At 44.1% G+C, this 26,862-nt stretch overlaps 1 protein-coding gene across 2 annotated transcripts; it reads left to right on the forward strand.

Moving 5' to 3' along the window:
* On the forward strand, positions 1 to 26,106 carry LOC140588329 (uncharacterized). 2 transcript variants are annotated; one of them, XM_072710344.1, is made up of 5 exons: positions 1 to 792; positions 2,442 to 3,239; positions 24,249 to 25,030; positions 25,393 to 25,450; positions 25,761 to 26,106. In XM_072710344.1, exons 1-2 carry the CDS (start codon positions 780 to 782, stop codon positions 3,215 to 3,217), a joined length of 789 nt encoding a protein of 262 aa, XP_072566445.1. In that variant the 5' UTR covers positions 1 to 779; the 3' UTR covers positions 3,218 to 3,239; positions 24,249 to 25,030; positions 25,393 to 25,450; positions 25,761 to 26,106. The 2 variants fall into 2 exon arrangements, with proteins under 2 accessions (XP_072566445.1, XP_072566446.1); XM_072710345.1 differs by having other exon boundaries at positions 25,399 to 25,450.
* Positions 26,107 to 26,862: the final 756 nt, after the last annotated feature.

Raw genomic sequence — 26,862 nt, forward strand, 5'->3', positions numbered from 1 at the left:
AGTTTGTGGAGGACAAGTTCATCTCCATTCTGGTCGTGAACTTCGAGAGGAGCCCACTGACCATGGAGAACTTGCTGTCTCTGGCCCTCAGTGTCCCTTCATTTTATTGGCGGCTCACTGGGGAGGAGTTGGATCCCAGCCTATTGCACGTAGCAACTGCACGGCTGCAAGTGGTACATCATGGTACAGAGACTGGTGTCCAGCATGGGGATGGAGAATCACCAGCTGAGGAGGATGACCATTACGGACAGGAGCTGCCATCACCCAGCTCTAGAAGGGAGGCTTCGCCTGCAGCTCCAGCATCCACGACTGAGGATGCTAATGGTCTTCCTGAGGCTCTCCCCTTGGCCTGGGGTGAAGATGAGCCCTCATCTCCATCCTTATCTGTGGCTTCTGACACTCAACCTGGAAGTCAGATTGAGCCAGAACATGCTGAGCCCTCCAGCTCCACCTTCTGGATCCCTGTGGGCCCTAACAGCACGTGGCAGCAGCTTGAGATCGAAGGCCGCAACTACCTGCGGAAGCTGGATGAGCTCAGCATCCCCGAGGGACTCTGGGGCATTACGGACTACGGTGATGACCACACCGTGCTCATGTCCGTGCATGTCTCCGTGCATGTGAGCAGTTCTCTGCGAACATGGGGCGTGAGGCAGGAGGAGAGGCCTCCTCAGAGGCCCGCTGGCACCAGTCAGAGGAAGCGCAAGGCCGAGCCCGACGACACCAGCGGCTCAAGTTCTCCTCCACCGCACAAGAGGCCCATGCGCTTCTGACTGGATTCCATGTTTTTACGCTGTAAGTTACATTTTTATTTCAACATAATTAGAAGATCCCGCAGGAAAATATTAGTCAGTTACTTAATAAATGACCAAAAAGTAGTTGAATAGGACAGCTGGCCAACGTGTCTGTGTGCTTCCACTGACTGGCACCCTGACATATAATGATTTTTAACAACGAGGGGGAAAAATTCATACAGTAAATTAGTTAACAATAATTAGTAATCACGTATAGTTCTCATTTATCATAATGTAAAATTCAATAACCTTTTCTGTCTATTAATCTGCACAATTTAATAATTTAATTAATATTACCTAATTTGTTTATCATTTTCTGCAATCACTGTGCGTTTAAGCAAGTTTTAAAACTAGCTGTGAAATTGTTGATGCTGTTGTTGATCTGAATGTTGCTGACAGAGCCTTAGGATACGTCTCTATACACATGAGTGAGGGGATGGATGCACTATTCTATGGAGGCCTCTGAAGAGAAAAAAATTATCCCAATTTTATATTGAGAGGGATGGTTAATTCCTTTTTAATGCAGACAACGTTAAAAGTCCCTGTTCTGCCGTTGATCTTTTGCATGCATGCTATCATGTATTAGTTTACTCTGTATTTTGATCACATGTCAAACTAAAGAATTTTTGGTCGTATTTTTGTTCCTAATTTTGAAGTAATTGTAAAATAAAAATGTTGTTCTTTTCCGCCGCCATGCTTCGTCTTACTTGTGAAGGTTATACTTGCATTGAACTTGCTTTGTAGACAGTAAGATCCTGCCGGCATTAATTCTCCACTGTGTGGTAATTTTGAGAAATTGCGCACGTTTCTTATCCCGTCAGAATCGGTAAAACTAACGCCATGCGAATGTGTCTTAGCGCAGAGTTTAAAATATTTACGGTTTCCGGTCAATGAAGGCAGTTTGAAATAAAACAAAAACGGTTAAACTTTCTGGATGCGCAAACTCTCGCTCTTGGCAAAATGGTGCAGATAGTTGAGATAAAGGACTGTTACTCGATGAGATTTCGAATCCATCACTCCTTAAACGTGGAGAACATGGATCCAGAAGGTATTAATGATTATAGTGATTAAATGATAATAAAGTTGTAGCTCCCGGTATGTGACAGACGAAATGAACGGCCAAGTCTGCATTGGCCTAATGCTTGTTAGTCTTGAGGTAAAGCTGATAAGTAACACCTTTGGTTTTCGAGGTAAAATAACCGACCTGTTGAAAAATTCAACTTTTATCTACAGAAACGAATGTATTTTGAACTGCAAACGGATACATTGGAAGCAGAGTTTTAAAATGAGAAAATGTAACGATGTGATAGGAAATGCCGTTCGTTATACTCCCCTTCTGTCTCCCATTCTTGCTCATCTTGTTTAAATAATAAGAAAATGAAAAGCAAGATCACTGTTAGTGACAAAAGTGCAGGACTAAATGTGTTTCATTTAATATTTATTCATTTGGATATGTGTGAGAGTAAGCGTATGCATGGATGTTGTCTTCTGGTTTAGCTTTCTTAGCTTTATCGGTAATTCACATTATTTCATTTATCTGACAATCTGAAGCCCATGGACTCATTTTAAACTGATTTTGTAGTAGAGTATTTATCCAGTTATTGTCATGTTCTTACTGTATATATCTCTCTGTGTTCCATTTTGTCCCAGTTCATGAGTTTGTGGAGGACAAGTTCATCTCCATTCTGGTCGTGAACTTCGAGAGGAGCCCACTGACCATGGAGAACTTGCAGTCTCTGGCCCTCAGTGTCCCTTCATTTTATTGGCGGCTCACTGGGGAGGAGTTGGATCCCAGCCTATTGCACGTAGCAACTGCACGGCTGCAAGTGGTACATCATGGTACAGAGACTGGTGTCCAGCATGGGGATGGAGAATCACCAGCTGAGGAGGATGACCATTACGGACAGGAGCTGCCATCACCCAGCTCTAGAAGGGAGGCTTTCCCTGCAGCTCCAGCATCCACGACTGAGGATGCTAATGGGCTTCCTGAGGCTCTCCCCTTGGCCTGGGGTGAAGATGAGCCCTCATCTCCATCCTTATCTGTGGCTTCTGACACTCAACCTGGAAGTCAGATTGAGCCAGAACATGCTGAGCCCTCCAGCTCCACCTTCTGGATCCCTGTGGGCCCTAACAGCACGTGGCAGCAGCTTGAGATCGAAGGCCGCAACTACCTGCGGAAGCTGGATGAGCTCAGCATCCCCGAGGGACTCTGGGGCATTACGGACTACGGTGATGACCACACCGTGCTCATGTCCGTGCATGTCTCCGTGCATGTGAGCAGTTCTCTGCGAACATGGGGCGTGAGGCAGGAGGAGAGGCCTCCTCAGAGGCCCGCTGGCACCAGTCAGAGGAAGCGCAAGGCCGAGCCCGACGACACCAGCGGCTCAAGTTCTCCTCCACCGCACAAGAGGCCCATGCGCTTCTGACTGGATTCCATGTTTTTACGCTGTAAGTTACATTTTTATTTCAACATAATTAGAAGATCCCGCAGGAAAATATTAGTCAGTTACTTAATAAATGACCAAAAAGTAGTTGAATAGGACAGCTGGCCAACGTGTCTGTGTGCTTCCACTGACTGGCACCCTGACATATAATGATTTTTAACAACGAGGGGGAAAAATTCATACAGTAAATTAGTTAACAATAATTAGTAATCACGTATAGTTCTCATTTATCATAATGTAAAATTCAATAACCTTTTCTGTCTATTAATCTGCACAATTTAATAATTTAATTAATATTACCTAATTTGTTTATCATTTTCTGCAATCACTGTGCGTTTAAGCAAGTTTTAAAACTAGCTGTGAAATTGTTGATGCTGTTGTTGATCTGAATGTTGCTGACAGAGCCTTAGGATACGTCTCTATACACATGAGTGAGGGGATGGATGCACTATTCTATGGAGGCCTCTGAAGAGAAAAAAATTATCCCAATTTTATATTGAGAGGGATGGTTAATTCCTTTTTAATGCAGACAACGTTAAAAGTCCCTGTTCTGCCGTTGATCTTTTGCATGCATGCTATCATGTATTAGTTTACTCTGTATTTTGATCACATGTCAAACTAAAGAATTTTTGGTCGTATTTTTGTTCCTAATTTTGAAGTAATTGTAAAATAAAAATGTTGTTCTTTTCCGCCGCCATGCTTCGTCTTACTTGTGAAGGTTATACTTGCATTGAACTTGCTTTGTAGACAGTAAGATCCTGCCGGCATTAATTCTCCACTGTGTGGTAATTTTGAGAAATTGCGCACGTTTCTTATCCCGTCAGAATCGGTAAAACTAACGCCATGCGAATGTGTCTTAGCGCAGAGTTTAAAATATTTACGGTTTCCGGTCAATGAAGGCAGTTTGAAATAAAACAAAAACGGTTAAACTTTCTGGATGCGCAAACTCTCGCTCTTGGCAAAATGGTGCAGATAGTTGAGATAAAGGACTGTTACTCGATGAGATTTCGAATCCATCACTCCTTAAACGTGGAGAACATGGATCCAGAAGGTATTAATGATTATAGTGATTAAATGATAATAAAGTTGTAGCTCCCGGTATGTGACAGACGAAATGAACGGCCAAGTCTGCATTGGCCTAATGCTTGTTAGTCTTGAGGTAAAGCTGATAAGTAACACCTTTGGTTTTCGAGGTAAAATAACCGACCTGTTGAAAAATTCAACTTTTATCTACAGAAACGAATGTATTTTGAACTGCAAACGGATACATTGGAAGCAGAGTTTTAAAATGAGAAAATGTAACGATGTGATAGGAAATGCCGTTCGTTATACTCCCCTTCTGTCTCCCATTCTTGCTCATCTTGTTTAAATAATAAGAAAATGAAAAGCAAGATCACTGTTAGTGACAAAAGTGCAGGACTAAATGTGTTTCATTTAATATTTATTCATTTGGATATGTGTGAGAGTAAGCGTATGCATGGATGTTGTCTTCTGGTTTAGCTTTCTTAGCTTTATCGGTAATTCACATTATTTCATTTATCTGACAATCTGAAGCCCATGGACTCATTTTAAACTGATTTTGTAGTAGAGTATTTATCCAGTTATTGTCATGTTCTTATATATCTCTCTGTGTTCCATTTTGTCCCAGTTCATGAGTTTGTGGAGGACAAGTTCATCTCCATTCTGGTCGTGAACTTCGAGAGGAGCCCACTGACCATGGAGAACTTGCTGTCTCTGGCCCTCAGTGTCCCTTCATTTTATTGGCGGCTCACTGGGGAGGAGTTGGATCCCAGCCTATTGCACGTAGCAACTGCACGGCTGCAAGTGGTACATCATGGTACAGAGACTGGTGTCCAGCATGGGGATGGAGAATCACCAGCTGAGGAGGATGACCATTACGGACAGGAGCTGCCATCACCCAGCTCTAGAAGGGAGGCTTCGCCTGCAGCTCCAGCATCCACGACTGAGGATGCTAATGGTCTTCCTGAGGCTCTCCCCTTGGCCTGGGGTGAAGATGAGCCCTCATCTCCATCCTTATCTGTGGCTTCTGACACTCAACCTGGAAGTCAGATTGAGCCAGAACATGCTGAGCCCTCCAGCTCCACCTTCTGGATCCCTGTGGGCCCTAACAGCACGTGGCAGCAGCTTGAGATCGAAGGCCGCAACTACCTGCGGAAGCTGGATGAGCTCAGCATCCCCGAGGGACTCTGGGGCATTACGGACTACGGTGATGACCACACCGTGCTCATGTCCGTGCATGTCTCCGTGCATGTGAGCAGTTCTCTGCGAACATGGGGCGTGAGGCAGGAGGAGAGGCCTCCTCAGAGGCCCGCTGGCACCAGTCAGAGGAAGCGCAAGGCCGAGCCCGACGACACCAGCGGCTCAAGTTCTCCTCCACCGCACAAGAGGCCCATGCGCTTCTGACTGGTTTCCATGTTTTTACGCTGTAAGTTACATTTTTATTTCAACATAATTAGAAGATCCCGCAGGAAAATATTAGTCAGTTACTTAATAAATGACCAAAAAGTAGTTGAATAGGACAGCTGGCCAACGTGTCTGTGTGCTTCCACTGACTGGCACCCTGACATATAATGATTTTTAACAACGAGGGGGAAAAATTCATACAGTAAATTAGTTAACAATAATTAGTAATCACGTATAGTTCTCATTTATCATAATGTAAAATTCAATAACCTTTTCTGTCTATTAATCTGCACAATTTAATAATTTAATTAATATTACCTAATTTGTTTATCATTTTCTGCAATCACTGTGCGTTTAAGCAAGTTTTAAAACTAGCTGTGAAATTGTTGATGCTGTTGTTGATCTGAATGTTGCTGACAGAGCCTTAGGATACGTCTCTATACACATGAGTGAGGGGATGGATGCACTATTCTATGGAGGCCTCTGAAGAGAAAAAAATTATCCCAATTTTATATTGAGAGGGATGGTTAATTCCTTTTTAATGCAGACAACGTTAAAAGTCCCTGTTCTGCCGTTGATCTTTTGCATGCATGCTATCATGTATTAGTTTACTCTGTATTTTGATCACATGTCAAACTAAAGAATTTTTGGTCGTATTTTTGTTCCTAATTTTGAAGTAATTGTAAAATAAAAATGTTGTTCTTTTCCGCCGCCATGCTTCGTCTTACTTGTGAAGGTTATACTTGCATTGAACTTGCTTTGTAGACAGTAAGATCCTGCCGGCATTAATTCTCCACTGTGTGGTAATTTTGAGAAATTGCGCACGTTTCTTATCCCGTCAGAATCGGTAAAACTAACGCCATGCGAATGTGTCTTAGCGCAGAGTTTAAAATATTTACGGTTTCCGGTCAATGAAGGCAGTTTGAAATAAAACAAAAACGGTTAAACTTTCTGGATGCGCAAACTCTCGCTCTTGGCAAAATGGTGCAGATAGTTGAGATAAAGGACTGTTACTCGATGAGATTTCGAATCCATCACTCCTTAAACGTGGAGAACATGGATCCAGAAGGTATTAATGATTATAGTGATTAAATGATAATAAAGTTGTAGCTCCCGGTATGTGACAGACGAAATGAACGGCCAAGTCTGCATTGGCCTAATGCTTGTTAGTCTTGAGGTAAAGCTGATAAGTAACACCTTTGGTTTTCGAGGTAAAATAACCGACCTGTTGAAAAATTCAACTTTTATCTACAGAAACGAATGTATTTTGAACTGCAAACGGATACATTGGAAGCAGAGTTTTAAAATGAGAAAATGTAACGATGTGATAGGAAATGCCGTTCGTTATACTCCCCTTCTGTCTCCCATTCTTGCTCATCTTGTTTAAATAATAAGAAAATGAAAAGCAAGATCACTGTTAGTGACAAAAGTGCAGGACTAAATGTGTTTCATTTAATATTTATTCATTTGGATATGTGTGAGAGTAAGCGTATGCATGGATGTTGTCTTCTGGTTTAGCTTTCTTAGCTTTATCGGTAATTCACATTATTTCATTTATCTGACAATCTGAAGCCCATGGACTCATTTTAAACTGATTTTGTAGTAGAGTATTTATCCAGTTATTGTCATGTTCTTATATATCTCTCTGTGTTCCATTTTGTCCCAGTTCATGAGTTTGTGGAGGACAAGTTCATCTCCATTCTGGTCGTGAATTTCGAGAGGAGCCCACTGACCATGGAGAACTTGCAGTCTCTGGCCCTCAGTGTCCCTTCATTTTATTGGCGGCTCACTGGGGAGGAGTTGGATCCCAGCCTATTGCACGTAGCAACTGCACGGCTGCAAGTGGTACATCATGGTACAGAGACTGGTGTCCAGCATGGGGATGGAGAATCACCAGCTGAGGAGGATGACCATTACGGACAGGAGCTGCCATCACCCAGCTCTAGAAGGGAGGCTTCCCCTGCAGCTCCAGCATCCACGACTGAGGATGCTAATGGGCTTCCTGAGGCTCTCCCCTTGGCCTGGGGTGAAGATGAGCCCTCATCTCCATCCTTATCTGTGGCTTCTGACACTCAACCTGGAAGTCAGATTGAGCCAGAACATGCTGAGCCCTCCAGCTCCACCTTCTGGATCCCTGTGGGCCCTAACAGCACGTGGCAGCAGCTTGAGATCGAAGGCCGCAACTACCTGCGGAAGCTGGATGAGCTCAGCATCCCCGAGGGACTCTGGGGCATTACGGACTACGGTGATGACCACACCGTGGTCATGTCCGTGCATGTCCCCGTGCATGTGAGCAGTTCTCTGCGAACATGGGGCGTGAGGCAGGAGGAGAGGCCTCCTCAGAGGCCCGCTGGCACCAGACAGAGGAAGCGCAAGGCCGAGCCCGACGACACCAGCGGCTCAAGTTCTCCTCCACCGCACAAGAGGCCCATGCGCTTCTGACTGGATTCCATGTTTTTACGCTGTAAGTTACATTTTTATTTTAACATTATTAGAAGATCCCGCAGGAAAATATTAGTCAGTTACTTAATAAATGACCAAAAAGTAGTTGAATAGGACAGCTGGCCAACGTGTCTGTGTGCTTCCACTGACTGGCACCCTGACATATATAGTGATAGATTCGAAATCTCATCGAGTAACAGTCCTTTATCTCAACTATCTGCACCATTTTGCCAAGAGCGAGAGTTTGCGCATCCAGAAAGTTTAACCGTTTTTGTTTTATTTCAAACTGCCTTCATTGACCGGAAACCGTAAATATTTTAAACTCTGCGCTAAGACACATTCGCATGGCGTTAGTTTTACCGATTCTGACGGGATAAGAAACGTGCGCAATTTCGTGGCAACTCCTGTCCGTAATGGTCATCCTCCTCAGCTGGTGATTCTCCATCCCCATGCTGGACACCAGTCTCTGTACCATGATGTACCACTTGAAGCCGTGCAGGTGCTACGTGCAGTAGGCTGGGATCCAACTCCTCCCCAGTGAGCCGCCAATAAAATGAAGGGACACTGAGGGCCAGAGACTGCAAGTTCTCCATGGTCAGTGGGCTCCTCTCGAAGTTCATGACCAGAATGGAGATGAACTTGTCCTCCACAAACTCATGAACTGGGACAAAATGGAACACAGAGAGGTATATAAGAACATGACAATAACTGGATAAATACTCTACTACAAAATCAGTTTAAAATGAGTCCATGGGCTTCAGATTGTCAGATAAATGAAATAATGTGAATTACCGATAAAGTTAAGAAAGCTAAACCAGAAGACAACATCCATGCATACGCTTACTCTCACACATAACCAAATGAATAAATATTAAATGAAACACATTTAGTCCTGTACTTTTGTCACTAACAGTGATCTTGCTTTTCATTTTCTTATTATTTAAACAAGATGAGCAAGAATGGGAGACAGAAGGGGAGTATAACGAACGGCATTTCCTATCACATCGTTACATTTTCTCATTTTAAAACTCTGCTTCCAATGTATCCGTTTGCAGTTCAAAATACATTTGTTTCTGTAGATTAAAGTTGAATTATTCAACAGGTCGGTTATTTTACCTCGAAAACCAAAGGTGTTACTTATCAGCTTTACCTCAAAACTAACAAGCATTAGGCCAATGCAGACTTGGCCGTTCATTTCGTCTGTCACATACCGGGAGCTACAACTTTATTATCATTTAATCACTATAATCATTAATACCTTCTGGATCCATGTTCTCCACGTTTAAGGAGTGATGGATTCGAAATCTCATCGAGTAACAGTCCTTTATCTCAACTATCTGCACCATTTTGCCAAGAGCGAGAGTTTGCGCATCCAGAAAGTTTAACCGTTTTTGTTTTATTTCAAACTGCCTTCATTGACCGGAAACCGTAAATATTTTAAACTCTGCGCTAAGACACATTCGCATGGCGTTAGTTTTACCGATTCTGACGGGATAAGAAACGTGCGCAATTTCTCAAAATTACCACACAGTGGAGAATTAATGCCGGCAGGATCTTACTGTCTACAAAGCAAGTTCAATGCAAGTATAACCTTCACAAGTAAGACGAAGCATGGCGGCGGAAAAGAACAACATTTTTATTTTACAATTACTTCAAAATTAGGAACACAAATACGACCAAAAATTCTTTAGTTTGACATGTGATCAAAATACAGAGTAAACTAATACATGATAGCATGCATGCAAAAGATCAACGGCAGAACAGGGACTTTTAACGTTGTCTGCATTAAAAAGGAATTAACCATCCCTCTCAATATAAAATTGGGATAATTTTTTTCTCTTCAGAGGCCTCCATAGAATAGTGCATCCATCCCCTCACTCATGTGTATAGAGACGTATCCTAAGGCTCTGTCAGCAACATTCAGATCAACAACAGCATCAACAATTTGACAGCTAGTTTTAAAACTTGCTTAAACGCACAGTGATTGCAGAAAATGATAAACAAATTAGGTAATATTAATTAAATTATTAAATTGTGCAGATTAATAGTCAGAAAAGGTTATTGAATTTTACATTATGATAAATGAGAACTATACTTGATTACTAATTATTGTTAACTAATTTACTGTATGAATTTTTCCCCCTCGTTGTTAAAAATCATTATATGTCAGGGTGCCAGTCAGTGGAAGCACACAGACATGTTGGCCAGCTGTCCTATTCAACTACTTTTTGGTCATTTATTAAGTAACTGACTAATATTTTCCTGCGGGATCTTCTAATTATGTTGAAATAAAAATGTAACTTACAGCGTAAAAACATGGAATCCAGTCAGAAGCGCATGGGCCTCTTGTGCGGTGGAGGAGAACTTGAGCCGCTGGTGTCGTCGGGCTCGGCCTTGCGCTTCCTCTGACTGGTGCCAGCGGGCCTCTGAGGAGGCCTCTCCTCCTGCCTCACGCCCCATGTTCGCAGAGAACTGCTCACATGCACGGAGACATGCACAGACATGACCACGGTGTGGTCATCACCATAGTCCGTAATGCCCCAGAGTCCCTCGGGGATGCTGAGCTCATCCAGCTTCCGCAGGTAGTTGCGGCCTTCGATCTCAAGCTGCTGCCACGTGCTGTTAGGGCCCACAGGGATCCAGAAGGTGGAGCTGGAGGGCTCAGCATGTTCTGGGTTCACTGGGTTCGTTTCGAGGGACGAAAAATCCTTTTTTTCGCCGATTACAGCGCCCAGACGGCTCGAGCTCGCAAGGCTATGTCCCCCGTTCTGAAGAAGGCTCGGGAAGCTGGTGTTCCTGCTTTTCTGTTGTACCCGACTAAAGTTCGCCTTTCTTTTGCGGGTAACCAGTGGTTTTTTACCGACCCAGAAGAAGCTCTTCAGGCAATCGGCGCTTTCACCTCCACCGGGTCCTGGCCAATTTAATATGCTTATTCGGTCTGCTTTGTTGTTTGCCTGTTATTATATTGCGGTCACACTGTGCGTGTGGAGTATATAAATCAGGTGCTTTTCTGTTAACGATTTTGTGTCTGTTCTATAGTTGATTTTGCTTTGTAGTTTACGCCGGGGGTGGCCGGCGGGCTTGAGTATTCACGCATGCCTTATCCCCTGCGTGTCACGCGCTGGCTTTTGGCCCCGCGCTGTTCTGGGGGGATGGGGGGGAGGGGGGTGTTTTGTGGTTGTTTTGCCTTGGGGTTCGCGCCCTTCGGCTCATTGGATGATGGTGTTCTGTCTTATGGGGTGTTAGGGGTTTGTATTACTGGAGCTTATTTGTTTATGGGTTGTCTGTTTTCACTAATTCCTTCTCTAACGATGTGCTACTCTATTGACGTCTCCCTCTTTGTCTCTCTCTCTCCAGTATTGTGCTGTGGATCTATGTCTTTTATAGCTGCTGATGGCTAACTTAGTTATGGCTACCTGGAACGTGAGGACGCTTTCGACCCCTCAGAAGCGCTCTAGTGTCACAGACATTTTGTTTAGAAATAGGGTGGACATTGCTTTTTTGCAGGAGACACATTTGGAGTGCATTGGTGCATTTGGACCAAGCGCATGAGGCTCGTATCGCCAGGGTGCGGGCCGAACACAATGGTTTACTTTTGCGTAAGGCTGAATTTCTTGTACATCGCACTAGGACACGGTATTACGCTAGTGGAGCTAAGCCTGGTAAGTTGTTGGCGCTTAGGCTCCGCCAGTGTGACACTTTTCAAGTGTAAAATTCAAGGATGGAGCTGTAACCACCAACCCTTCTGAAATTAATGACCGTTTTCTTGATTTCTATAAGGATCTCTACTTATCCGACAGCCCTCCATCTCAGACAGCCCTGGACTCGCCTTTTTCCCTGGCTTCTCTCCCTATACTTGCTCAGCAGGATGCCTTACTACTGGAAGCCCCCATTACATTTTGTGAGCTCACTGAGGCCCTTAAGTCATTTTAAGAATAAAGCTCCTGGGATGGATGGTATTCAAGCTGAGGTGCTGCTCACCTTCTGGGCACAGTTAGCCTCCCCTCTGTTTCGTATGCTGTCCTCCGCCATACGCTCCTCTCAGCTCCACCCCCCTTTAAATTCTGTGATAATCTCTTTGCTTTTAAAACAGGGCAAAGACTCTGCTGATTGTTCTAGCTACCGTCCCCTATCTTTAATGAACTCTGATGTTAAGCTATTGGCTAAGGTGTTGGCTCGCCGCCTTCAGTTAATGATAGCTAAGATTGTACATCCCGATCAGACTGGTTTTATTTCAGCTCGCTACGCAGCCGACAATATGCGTCGTCTTCTGCATATTGTTAAAAATTATTCTTCCTCTCCTCCCACTGCTCTTTTCTCATTGGATGCCGAGAAGGCCTTTGACAGGCTTAATTGGAGTTTCCTCTGGGAAATTTTTTTTTTGCCCCGCTTAAATTTCTTAAGTGCTATGCTTCCTTTGCCGCCCCCTTCCCACTTTTTGAAAGATGTCCGGTCGACAGTAACGTCCTTTCTCTGGAATGCCCGCAAGCCTCGCATAAGGTACTCCTTTCTTACTCTTTCTAGAGATGATGGGGGTCTCGCTCTACCGGAATATGAATGGTACCACTGGTCCTTTGTTCTCTGTTCGGTCTGGCACTGGCTTCAGCCTCCCCCATCACCGCCTTCCTGGTTTCCAATAGAGGAGAATCTGGCGCGTCCGCATCAGCTGCAACATCTCCCTTTTCTCTCCCTGAAAGCTAAGGCAGCTAAACCTGTGCTAGGCTCAATTGTGTCTTATGCTGTGCAGATTTTCCATCGGGTCGAGAAGCGCACTGGCTCTGTCCCTGTCTGGCACTCAAATACACCAGTATTTCTTAATAGAGCGCTTAACATTGGTGGTCAGCCCATCACAAACTCCCGGTGGATCTCGTCCGGAATCCATGTTTTGGGTGATCTATTTGATGACTCTGGCCTCCTCACGTTCCAGGCTCTCAGCTCTAAATTTCCTATCCCTCCTTCTTCCTTCTTTTTCTTTCTACAACTGCGATCTGTCTTCAGAACATGTGGGATTTCCTTCTCTGCTCCTTTGCCTATTCACCCCTTTTGCAAATTTGTGGCTTCCCTGTCCAAATCTAATAGACCAGTCTCCACGCTGGACATGTTTTTGCGTAATGCTGGTCAGGTTATTCCACCTGTTGCCCGTAAATGGGGTGATATCTCTTCTCCTTCTCCATTGTGCTGGCGCACCATTTTTAAAAATATTAAGCGGGCTTCTAGAAATCCCAATCACCAGCACGTTCAGTTTAGTTTTGTGCACAGGATGTACTGTACTCCACGATTGCGCTTCGCTATGGCTCTCGATCCTGATACCCTTTGTAAATTGTGCCCACTTAGAGCCCTTGGTATGTTCTGGGAATGTCCACCTGTGGCCGCTCTTTGGTATGCGGTCTCCTCCTTTCTTTCTGATCTGCTGGATGTGACTGTCCCTTGTTCTCCTCAATCTCTGTTATTCTTAGAGTTCTCTCTCCTTTCTTTTTCCCCTTCTCAGCAACAGACGATTTCTTTATCCTCTGTCGCTGCAAAGCTTCTGTTGGTCTCAAGGTGGAAAGACCCGAGTCGTTGCACTTTCATAGTCTGGAGGGCTTCCCTTTACAATCTGATCATGTTGGAGCTGTCTGCTGCTTGAATAAATGGTGCCTCAGACGTTACTATCAACAATTGGGAGCGTAATGCTTCACTTGTACTACAGTACATTGAGGAGAGCACATCACCTATTGTGTCTGGTTAATTTCTTATGTTCTTATGTTCTGGTACGGTTATGTAGATATGCTATATGGCAATATATTTGGTGTGTGTGTTGTGTATCTATGTGGATGTCTGGGGGTGTGCATGCATTTGCATTTATAGGTGTATGTGTTTTATTTATTATTGCTGTATGTATATTACTGTGTATGTATATAGATGTATATTCTTTTGTTTCCTTTAATGTCTTGCTCCGGTGGGGGGGGTTTGGTTCTGGTGTTTTTTTTGTTTTGTATGTTGAACAGTTTTTGATGTGTCACTTTTTTGTGCATTGTAGTAAAACCCAATAAAAAATTGGTTGGAAAAAAAAAACCCAGAATGATCATTTAAAAAAAACAAAACCTTTATGAGGTTGTGCAACGAGGGGTACGACTTTCATCACGTTTGCACTTCTCTACATCATTTTTGGCCAATTTTTTGAGTCTTAATGGCGGTGTCATCTGAGAACTTCTTTTTATAAAATGCATATTATGTTTAAAAAAATTCCAGCTTTACGGTTTCAGGACAGAACAGCCACTCTGTTATGATGAACATTACGGTATTTTGAGTGTTATTAGTTGTGGCGCCCCTTACTGTACACTGACTACGCCACCCCTTGCGATTCACTACCTACTGAGTGTGCCAGAGCAAGGGAACAATGCTCTAATAAGAAGTACAGATGCAGGTTTTACAGAAATATAAAAGTACAACCTTTAACAACAAATATTCTTGATTGGTCACCAATTAAATAGGTCACTACCTTGATGTTGGGGAAGGGACAGTAAACAGACAAAAAGGGGAAGATGAAAAAAGAAAACAAATCACCAAGACATTGGGACAGAGGCCTATTGAACCAAGGGCGGGTAGACACACTGGTGGGAAGCTAGGGTTTCTATACCACACGTGACTGTGCAAACCCACTTATCCTAATATACACTTCAATCCAATACCCTGCAACCCTCACAGTACTCAGGTACCTTAAGTGACCATTGAAAGTCTTGCAGTTCAGGACTCGGTAGGACCACAGCAGGGGCTGACCCTGACACACACTGAATAAAGCAACACTTAACTCCCAATTGGGTAGTATACAAAACAGTTTAAAACAGCCGGGGCAAACTGCAAGACTTTCAATGGTTAACACAAAAAAAGGCTAGGGAACCCAGCTTTCCAGTGTAATCTCCCTCAAACACATTAGGCAACCCTGTGCAAGCAGCACCCAGGTTGATTAAGGATAAAGGAGGGGGCTAAGGGACTAGACAATAAGAATGATAAAAAGAAAAAAATACAAATAAAAAAATAAACCCACTCTAGCCTGTGGCGTACAGAGCAATTACACTTAAGCTACAGCGCACAGGCTAGAGGAAAACAAAATGCACAACAAAGAAACAGAAGAAAAAAAATAAATACATAAAGCTATGAGCAGCACCACATTCACACAGTACAGAGAACAGCAGCTAGCCATGCAACATAGCCATATGGACCTATAAATCAGACACACAATTAAGTGCTTGTGTTCAGTTAAATGATGACTCATCCATTAAGAACCACTAGCTAAATGGCTAGGGAACAGCTAGCGAATGCTAATGTTTTAAAATACTAGAGTTTGACAGAAACTTACCAGCAACAACAAACATGTATACATTAGCTAAGTGAATGCTAATTATCAGAGAGCATATACTGTAAACTAGCACACTGTCATGGATCCGGGCGGCTCGGGCACGGGAGCGAGGCATAGTGCAGGCACAGAAAAAGGGTGGACGACCCACTTGCGGCTCAAGGAACAGAAAAGGGGTTTATTAAATAAAACAGAAAACACAACAAAACCAAAAGGACCACGAGGGATCAAAACTAAAAAGGGATTAACAAAAACTAAATAACAAAACCAAAATACACGTTGAACACTGAAAATATCTAAACCATCTAACATCCATGAAACATCACACACAGAACACAATGAACCACTAGGGAACTGAACAGAAGCAGGAACTAAAATACTAAGGGTTAACGAGACTAACACAGGACAGGTGAGGCTAATTAAGAAAGACCAGGGAAACGGGGTACAGGTGAAACTAATACTCAAAAGGAACTAAACAGGGAAACTAAGAACTAACCAAGTAATCAGAACACTGGGGAATTACAGACAGGTAATTAAGACAAGCAGGGGCACAAGGAACAAAACCAAAAATCACCAAATACAATAACTAGACAAACTAGGGAGCAAAATACAAAAACAGGAGGTGGGATTCAAACACAGGACAGAAGGTACAAAGACAACCAGACGCTCAAGGTGTTGAACCATGAGGCCAACAGAACAGAGGAAACTCCAAGACAAACATGAAGGACGGGATGACCAGCAATGCCTGCTGGTCAAACGGGGAAGGGACTCGGTAGGACCACAGCAGGGGCTGACCCTGACACACACTGAATAAAGCAACACTTAACTCCCAATTGGGTAGTATACAAAACAGTTTAAAACAGCCTGGGCAAACAATACATGCAACAAGTTACCCCAGACTGCAGTGTAATGTTCTGAAACAAACAATACAACATGGACACGGTAAAAATGCAAACAGGCCAATCATAATATCCTGACATGACAAAGACATGTACAGGATTAACAACACATACCTGTCCCAGTATTAGCAGGATACGCCAGAAGTTAAGCTTGGAGATACATCAGTCCCAGCATGGTCATAGCTACCAGCGTCCACGCTGATTACACGCCAACTCGGAAGTCTTAAGTAGTTCTAACAGCGCCTGCTGTTAAAACCGGAAACGGGTGGAGTCATATTTTCACCTTCATGACTCCCGCCGACTGTGGCAAGGAATATATACAATCACGGACTATAAGAATAAACACGCCGTTGCGTTGAGCACTGACGCTGTGTTCGCCGACGAGCTGAACGCGTTCTTCGCACGGTTTGAGATAAACAGCTCTCACCACGGAGACAACAACAGTCTGATCTCGGTGAGCGAGGACAGCAGCGCGGCTCTGGTTAGCCTGGCAGAGCGCGATGTGCGCCGGGCTCTGAAGCAGGTGAGCATCAGAAAAGCAGCGGGACCAGACGGGATTTCAGTCCTGCGATGCTGCGCTGATCAGCTGACTGGTGTTTTCACTAAGATCTTCAATGAGTCCCTAGCTCTGTCTATTGTGCCAACGTGTTTTAAACGGTCCACCACAGTTCCCGTTCCGAAGCACAACAAGCCCTCCAGCCTGAATGACTACCGCCCGGTAGCCCTAACATCTCTGGCCATGAAGGTGTTTGAAAGGCTGGTAAAGAACTTAATCTGTTCATCCATCCCAAATTCCATAGACCCATTACAGTTCGCCTACCGCCCAAACAGATCCACTGAGGCGTTACCTGCAAGATCGCTATTTTTCTTTATGCTGCAATTGTTTTCATTATTACTTTGTTTAACTTGACACATCACATCTTTAAATTCTCATCCTTGCATTAGAATATAGACCAGTTAATACTGATGGTATCTCATCCTGTGTCATATGTTTTAAAATTACTACACACTGAATATTGAACTGAAGCTTGACATACAGTAAAAAAATTAAATCGCAAATCAAATCGTAATCGCAATTTCTGTCAGAAAAATGGCGATTCGATATTTTCCCCAAATCGTGCAGCCCTAGTTGGCACCACGTCCTGGGTTATTCCCTGCTTTGTGCCCATAGCTTTCAGGATAGTCTCCAGACCCCCTGTGACCCTGCACAGGAAGTTGACCATCCCCGGCCAGCCCCCAGAGTTCTGTGGAAGTTAAAAACACTTTAGTCAAACAACAGACTAACCAAATCTCAGGCTGGAGTAAGCTTCAAAAAAGGAGCTGGTCATTACCTGAACAGAAGGGGAACATAAGAAGGAGACTAGAGCTCAGCTGACAACATATATCTCTCCCGTTCCTTGCTGATGATGGGAGGTCACTGAGACGAGGTGAGACAAGTAAATAGAAAGTCAGCTGGCTCCTGCTGACACCCAACAGTGTGACACAAAACGGGTGGCATTGCTGAAGACCTCACAGCTAAATATGGAAAGAGGAGAAATATTTTTAAAATGTAAATAAAATGTGGAGCACCTATAATAAAAGCACAGCTATTAGGTGCTAATGATCCAGTTCACACTCAAGATGCCTAAGTTTGATCAGGTCAATCCTGCGATGTAACATGGACAGGCAGGCGTAATGTACTCACTGTCTGCAGTATGAACAACATGGTCCCACACAGACAGGTGACCCCATAGAAGCGCCTCTCCAGGTTAACAAATACCTTCACTCAGATACTTATGCTCAAATGCTGTTCGCTGTCAGACTCTGCAACAAAGTCCTTGCAGCTGACCCCACACACATAGACTAACAAACACACACATCCAATACACCATGGTAGTTTCTATGTGCAATATTAGTTCTTGTCAATCCCTGTCACTCCATTGCGTGCCTGTCCATATAGATATATCCAGTGTTGTACATATATTTATATATCCACTCTGTACATATATTTATATATCCACTCTGTACATAATATACATACACTCTATTTATACATACATATATTTATCTGTTTACATATACACACATATATATATATAAATATTTTTCAATATACTCATCCAAATTTATGTTTCCAGATTGTTTGTATAGTGCACTTTTTATACTGTACTGTTGGTACAGTTTTTATTCTATTATTTTTAATTTTGCTACTCTTGTCTTGCACTGTCCACTTTTCTGCCGTGACGATGCAATTTTCCACTTGTGGGACTAATAAAGACAAATTTGCTGCGATCTCTGACATTTGGACATGCTTCACTAAGAACTGTGCTGAGAGTTTCACTCCAGGAGAACACATGACCATAGATGAACGGCTGTTCCCTACCAAGGTTCCTTGTCCATTCAAGCAGTATATCGTATCCAAGCCGGACAAATTTGGGATCAAGTTCTGGATGGCCACAGATTTGGAGACCGAATATGTCTGCAATGCATCCCCTTACTTCGGGAAGGACCCCAGTCGTCAGAAGTGGGAGAGGCTGGCAGAGAACGTGGTCATGAATCTGATGGAGCCATTTTTGGATGATGAGAGAAATGTCACAACGGACAATTTCTTCACCTCACTGGCACTGTCACACAGACTGCTTCAGCGCAAAACAACGCTACTGGGCACGGTGAATAAAGTTCGGCATGAACTTCCTCCACTTGCAAAGGACACTGCACAGCGGGAGGAATTCTCCACGTCAGTGCTTTGCAAAGCCTAGCTAAGCTCAAAATAAATAAATCACAGGGCCCTGATGGCATCTTACCTATAGTTTTAAAAGAGATGAGGGATATTATTTGCCGACCTTTAACTTTAATATTCCAGAAATCGTTATCTGCGGGTGTGGTACCTTCTGATTGGAAGCATGCCAACATAACGCCCATATTCAAAAAAGGGGATAGAAGTAATCCAGCAAACTATAGGCCAATCAGTTTAACTAGCATTACTGGAAAAATAATGGAAGCTATAATTCAAGTGAAAATGGTAGATTACCTAGATGCAAATAACATTATAAAGGATAGCCAACATGGATTTAGGAGAGGCAGATCCTGCTTAATGGATCTACTTGAGTTCTTTGAGGAAGCTACAAGTGAAATTGATCACAAAAAGGCCTATGATGTGATTTACTTAGATTTCCAGAAGGCCTTTGATGTTGTCCCCCACAAACGGCTCTTGTTAAAGCTTAAAGCTGCAGGGATTTTAGGAACTGTGGCAGTTTGGATCAAAAACTGGCTAACTGACAGGAAGCAGCGAGTAGTTATTAGAGGCACAATGTCACAGTGGGCCTCCGTTCATAGTGGGGTACCGCAGTGTTCAATTTTAGGACCACTATTGTTCCTAATTTACATTAATGATATTGACACAAATACATACAGTAAATTGGTTAAATTTGCAGACTGTTAAGATTTTAACAACTCTGAGCTATTAGTTAAGTTCTCCCCAAACGAGCTTGATGGGCCGAATGGCCTCCTCTCGTTTGTACATTTCTTATGTTCTTATGTTCATATGCGGGCAGTGTGGTGGCACAGCGGTTTCTGCTGCCGCCTCACAGTGAGAAGGTCCTGGGTTTGATCCCCGGGTTGAATGCCCGTTGAGGCTTTCTTTGTGGATCTTGCATGCTTTCCCCGTGTGGGTTAGGGCTAGTTAAGTCTTTGTTCCAAAAGGTCCAGTTGAATTCTGTACATTTTTTGGAAGCTGTGCAGTTGTTACCTAAGGTTATTAAGGTTATTTGTCCCAAGTTGGAGACTAATTTGCTTACTGTATTTTTTCCATTTCAATAGGTAATGTGCTGAAATAATGAAAAAGCAAAATAAACTATCTTGCCACCTGATCTTTTTGTCTTTTTATGTGGTACATATAGATAACTGGTCCTTCCAAAACCAGACAAGGCTTGTTTAGTTATAGCTTAAAAACCTTCAAATTACAGGTTAAATTAAATGTTTTACAGGATATTTAAAATTGACAGTTTTCCTTTTTTTTCACAAAAATATTTACAACTTATTTTTACAGATAATCATTCAACCTTGAAAAATGTTATTAAACTTACTTAATGTGATAGAAAACTTACAAAACCTGTTGAAGTATGGCATAAATTTGTATTCCTATCAGTTAAAGTTAAAATCAGTTTTAACAGATTTTAACCATCTTATCTGAAAATATTTTTCACCGTTAACAGGTTTTGTCTGGCACCCCTGCTGCCAGACTTTTGACTTATTTTACAGATTTTTTTTACAGTGTGATAACACAGAGAGTTACCTAGAATAAAAATCTGGACCTCTCAGTTTGGTGAGTAAAGAAAATCTCTTTTATTCCAGCAATTCCAACAAACGCTCCCGTCACACTCTGGCGCTCGGTACCAAGTACCCCGAGCACACAGAGCAACCAGTTGATAAAGCATAACTCCCAATTCCGTATAAGGACTTCTAAGTCCTGATTGGTCACAAAACACCAACAAATGGAGCTCAAACGTAGAGCAGTGTTCAAAACAATCTCTTCTTGCCTAAAGCCTAAGACATAACATACCCAATATGCCTCCCCTCCCGGGCCTACCAATGTCCAATTTTTCTTCTACACTCCCCCCATTTGAACACGCGAGATCCGCGCTGTTCACAAATAATCAGAGTCCACGGTGTAGTAGTCCTCTGGACGAAAGCGCAACGGGCAGAAGTGGGCCGGTGGCGGTTGGATGGAACACGAGTCACCAGCGGTGTTGGTGTTGCTGGTGACATTGATGACGACCGGGGGCTGAGGTCCATAGAGCCAGGCAGGAATGGGAGGATCATCCACGTATGGAAAAGAGGGAGCCCGCAGGAACATAAGAGATTTTGCCTGGGAAGACAGAACTAGCAATATGATTAGTAGCAACACTACAAGCAAAAGCAATATACTAAAAACTAATGGTTTAATCACCCCGGATAAACCCGGAATCAGTGAGGAGAACCAATTGTCCCAGCTGTACTCAAACAGGCCATGCTCTTCATGTATCTCAGACAGCTGTTTGTGCACTGCGTCCTCTAGATCCTGCACAGCCTGAGAGGAATCAGGGATGTACGTGCAACATTCTTTCCCCACTATAGCACAAACACCACCTTTCTCAGCTAATAGGAGATCCAATGCCTCACGGTTTTGCAGAGCTACCTGCTTAACCGCGGATAATTCACCCTGAAAGGCCTTTACAGTATCAAGTGTCTGATGGGCCACTTTCTCTACTGCAGTCTGCAGGGCAGCTACCTGTCTGAAGGTCTGTCACTCCAAGGGATGGAATAAACACCCCAAACCACTGTTCAGTCCGACTAAGCGACCGTCTGCTGCACAGCCAAAGACATCTGTTCCTTGGGCACTATGCCAATAGGAGGAACTAGATATGCCAGATAACAATACCAATCAACCTTCGCCGCTGAAAGAGACAAAACAGTATAACCCTCAAGAGAGTCTTTGTGACCACAGATAAATGAAGATCGTGGTGGTGCCACTAGCAAGACATCACCAAGGACAGAGAAGTTAACATAAGCCCTACAGTGCAAAGGTGGGGAGGAAGGGGTTAGCGACTGGGCCGAATTAAACAGACGGAAACACACAGTCTCATTCACAGGGATGACAGCCAAGCCATCCTCAGGCAGGGTCTTCCCCTTCGCCCTCACATGTGTGTCCGATGGGCAGGACACAGCAGAATAAGTACAGTTATCAGGGCTTCCTTGACATCGCAGAGCAGTTACAGTCAGTTCTCGCACCCGCGCCCCATAGCGTTCGGGGTCCTCAGCCTCCCATGCTTTATCAACAGCCCATGTGATAATTACCTGGGCTGAGCAAACCCATCCCATCCCTTAACGCCTACTAGCAAATGAACTGTAGTGAAACCCCAGTGATTGGACTCATCAGCCTGAGTCAGATAGAGGATTGGATTGTTCCCAGCAAACTCTTGTTGTAATCGGTCATGTGTGGCCTTAAGGGCCTCCTCCACTGCCCGTGACTTAACAGCGATACCGGAAAGGCGACATATAGGTGGTGGCGGGGTTGAGGACAACGACCCTAGCTCGCCAGTCAGCAGCCCAGCCATAACAGACAAAGGGCCAGAGCATGTCTGATTCCCTTTTCCCTCGATCCAGGACCTGTGGAGGGTCTGGCACTGTCGGAGTACAGTGGGTGACACAGCTGGAAAAAGTAGTTCTCCACCACAATATAGCATCGATCCCAAATATAACTGTCACAAAAAAAATGGTTCATAAAAAGGCAACACAGTTGTGACCCTCTCAGGGGCCAGTCTTGAAAGAACCACCAGGGTCAGACACGCGTCTGCAGTGGACCCGATGGACCCAGGCGTCGATTCTCTCCACTTTCACGGCATGAGGGGTCACCATCAGCACCTGGTGTGGTCCCATCCATCTCGGCGTGTTCCATCTTTTCTTCCTCAGGTCACGGACCCACACCCAGCTCCCTGGGTCAAGCGGTGTCACAGCTCGTAGTGGTTCTCCCTCTGGAATCCTCCAATTGACACAAACCTGGTCCCAGGCTGCACCTATCGCTTGCCGCAAACCTGTAAGATAAGTCAGCAAATCCCCAGCCACGGTTTCCAGTGTGACATATCGCGAGGGAGACAAAACACGCATCGGCCTCCCAGTCAACACTTCAAAAGGAGCCAACCCTGTTTGGTGGTGTGTCCTGACTCGCATAAATAACAAAGCCAGGGGCAGGGCATCAACCCAGGGCAGGCCAGTCGTCTCTGAAATTTTTGCCAATTTCAGTTTCAGTGTTTGATTCGTCCTCTCCACCATCCCCCCACTCGAGGGGTGATAGGCGCAATAATGTTTCAAATCAATTTGCTGTGAGAAATTGTTCATCTGTATTTGCTGCATTGTCACTTGTTGATCTGCGTGTGCCCTGCTCCAGCAGTAAAGGGGAGATCGCGTGCAGAGCTGGTTTTCTGTAGGTCTGAGTAAAAATAAAATATCCTCTTCATACAGGAACCAAGTCTATGGCTGGAAAATTTCTGCAACAAAGCCATTTAGTTATTTCTAGAAAAACATATAGAGCCAATGAAGGAACATGATGTCATATTAACACAGGTCACTGTCCGTGGTGCTGAATTCTCTACTTGCTGGGCTGGTGCTGAATGAATAGGACAGCTGGCCAATGTTTCTGTGTGCTTCCACTGAAAAAACGGTTCAACTTTCTGGATGCGCAAACTCTCGCTCTTGGCAAAATGGTGCAGATAGTTGAGATAAAGGACTGTTACTCGATGAGAATTTGATAGTTGAGAATGAGAATTCTCCTTAAACATGGAGAACATGGATCCAGAAGGTATTAATGATTATAATGATTAAATGATAATAAAGTTGTAGCTCCCGGTATGTGACAAACGAAATGAACGGCCAAGTCTGCATTGGCCTAATGCTTGTTAGTTTTGAGGTAAATCTGATAAGTAACACATTTGGTTTTCGAGGTAAAATTACTGACCGGTTGAATAATTCAACTTTTATCTACAGAAACTAATGTATTTTGAACTGCAAACGGATACATTGGAAGCGGAGTTTTAAAATGAGAAAATGTAACGATGTGATAGGAAATGCCGTTCGTTATACTCAACTTCTGTCTCTCATTCTTGCTCATCTTGTTTAAATAATAAGAAAATTAAAAGCAAGATCACTGTTAGTGACAAAAGTGCAGGACTAAATGTGTTTCATTTAAGATTTATTCATTTGGAAATGTGTGAGAGTAAGCGTATGCATGAATGCTGTCTTCTGGTTTAGCTTTCTTAGCTTTATCGGTAATTCACATTATTTCATTTATCTGACAATCTGAAGCCCATGGACTCATTTTAAACTGATTTTGTAGTAGAGTATTTATCCAGTTATTGTCGTGTTCTTATATACCTCTCTGTGTTCCATTTTGTCCCAGTTCATGAGTTTGTGGAGGACAAGCTCATCTCCATTCTGGTCGTGAACTTTGAGAGGAGCCCACTGACCATGGAGAACTTGCAGTCTCTGGCCCTCAGTGGCCCTTCATTTTATTGGCGGCTCACTGGGGAAGAGTTGGATCCCAGCCTGCATGGCTGCAAGTGGTACATCATGGTACAGAGACTGGTGTCCAGCATGGGGATGGAGAATCACCAGCTGAGGAGGATGACTATTACGGACAGGAACTGCCATCACCCAGCTCTAGAAGGGAGGCTTCCCCTGCAGCTCCAGCATCCACGACTGAGGATGCTAACGGGCTTCCTGAGGCTCTCCCCTTGGCCTGGGGTGAAGATGAGTCCTCATCTCCAGCCTTATCTGTGGCTTCTGACACTCAACCTGGAGGTCAGATTGAGCCAGAACATGCTGAGCCCTCCAGCTCCACCTTCTGGATCCCTGTGGGCCCTAACAGCACGTGGCAGCAGCTTGAGATCGAAGGCCGCAATTACCTGCGGAAGCTGGATGAGCTCAGCATCCCCGAGGGACTCTGGGGCATTACGGACTACGGTGATGACCACACCGTGGTCATGTCCGTGCATGTCTCCGTGCATGTGAGCAGTTCTCTGCGAACATGGGGCGTGAGGCAGGAGGAGAGGCCTCCTCAGAGGCCCGCTGGCACCAGTCAGAGGAAGCGCAAGGCCGAGCCCGACGACACCAGCGGCTCAAGTTCTCCTCCACCGCACAAGAGGCCCATGCGCTTCTGACTTGATTCCATGTTTTTACGCTGTAAGTTACATTTTTATTTCAACATAATTAGAAGATCCCGCAGGAAAATATTAGTCAGTTACTTAATAAATGACCAAAAAGTAGTTGCTGCAGTATATATTCCATAAATTTACTGCAGTTTTATGAGTCCTTATAAAGTAATAACTGTAAGCGTTCTTTAAGTATGAAAGAGTTTAATAGACCTGCAGCGGACGGGCACGTGTCCCCATAATTATAACTTTAGGTTACATTTCTGCATGACTTAGTATTCAGTAAGTACCAGGTAGTGTTGGGTGGTACTCACGTCTCGTATTTACCACTTATATCAGTCTTCAAAGTCTTTAGATAATTAAGATTGGTCTTGGTTGTTTTCTTGCGTGGAGAAACAGAATTTTGATGCCATGACGCCACAGCAGCACAACAGCTGTCAGTACGGTGGAGGTAAGAGTTTGAAACGTTCATCAGCCTTTCAGCCACGCATCTCGCCTGGATACAGGATTCAGCTTTTATTCTTCTGTAATACTCCCCAAGTCCCTCACTCTGCACAATCTCAATACCGTTTGCTAATTGTAAGTCATTGTCACTGACCACCACAGATTACGGAACCTACATGGCAAACATGATGCAGACATATGAAATACAGAGTGCTGTTTGCAGTAAGTTGGGTTTAGGGTTAGCAATGGGGCTTTTTCCACTGACTTCTAATTCTCTGCCTTTTCTTCACACTGCTGTTCAACTGTCCTCTTTATAGGAGGGAGGAGCAGCACAAATGCAGCTGACAGACGTAAAGCCATGTGCTGGCAGCAGATGCTTCGCACCCCTTAATAGCGGATCTGTTGCTGGTAAGACTGTCTGTGCTGCCTGGCATCTCAGTAACCAGGTGAAACTCCCCAGGCAAGGTAAGGATCATATTGTGTTGAGTTTGTGAGTTTCCTGTGTGTAAAGACAGTTTTAGGGTCAGTATGGAGCCTGGCACAGGCATGAGCTGGGGAGACGTGACCAAAGACTCATTCACAGTCTGCACTGTTACTCTTGTGTGTCTTTTCATTCAAATCTCTTTCCCCACAGTGTCCATCATCTTGAGCAGTACCGGCTGTGATTTAGCATGAAGGATGCCTGTTCAGTTTTCCACCTGAACAAGTGCCCTCTGGACCCAGGTGTGCACTACATGAGCACTTTATGTTCCTGACTCCTTATCAGCGTTTACATTTACATTCTCAGCCAGTATTTAATCTGTAAAGTTCCACTCGGTGAGATTTATACAGACACGAATAAAGAGCACAGTCAAAGGATGTTTTTGCTTCTGCCTCATTTAACAGGCTATTCCCAATTTCCCTCTGGGTCTGTGTTTTCACCTCTTGAATGCTGGGATTTGTAGGCCCCGAGGTGCTGCCAGCGAGGGTGAGAGGGTTCAGAGATGGAGGAAGCCAGGGTGTTGCTGCAGTCCAGCAGTCAGAGCCACATTAACGCAGGTACACCCCCTCAGTATGTGTCTTGTATGCATATCAGATCTGGCTGAACATAGTCCTCCAAAGCTGTAGTGTAATCCTGGTCAACCTCTGGGGTTAGTTGCTCTGTTGGCCTGTGGAAAAATGGGCACTCAATGTATTCTGTGTGTTTTGCAGGAATATTTCCAGGCACTCTACACCAACCTGGCTCACCTGGACAATAAAAGCTGTTATATCAGGCTGCTGCTTGTGGACTACAGCTGAGCCTTCAACAGAATCATTCCATGCTGGCTCACGGCTAAGCTCCTGAACTTGGGGTCAGCTCTTCACCATGTAATGTAACTGGATTCTGGACTTTCTCACCGGCAGACTCCCAACAAGTGTGCATTGGTGGAAAGAACTCTT

This window comes from Paramormyrops kingsleyae, chromosome 3 (genome assembly GCF_048594095.1).
Source record: "Paramormyrops kingsleyae isolate MSU_618 chromosome 3, PKINGS_0.4, whole genome shotgun sequence".
Taxonomy (NCBI): Eukaryota; Metazoa; Chordata; class Actinopteri; order Osteoglossiformes; family Mormyridae; genus Paramormyrops; species Paramormyrops kingsleyae.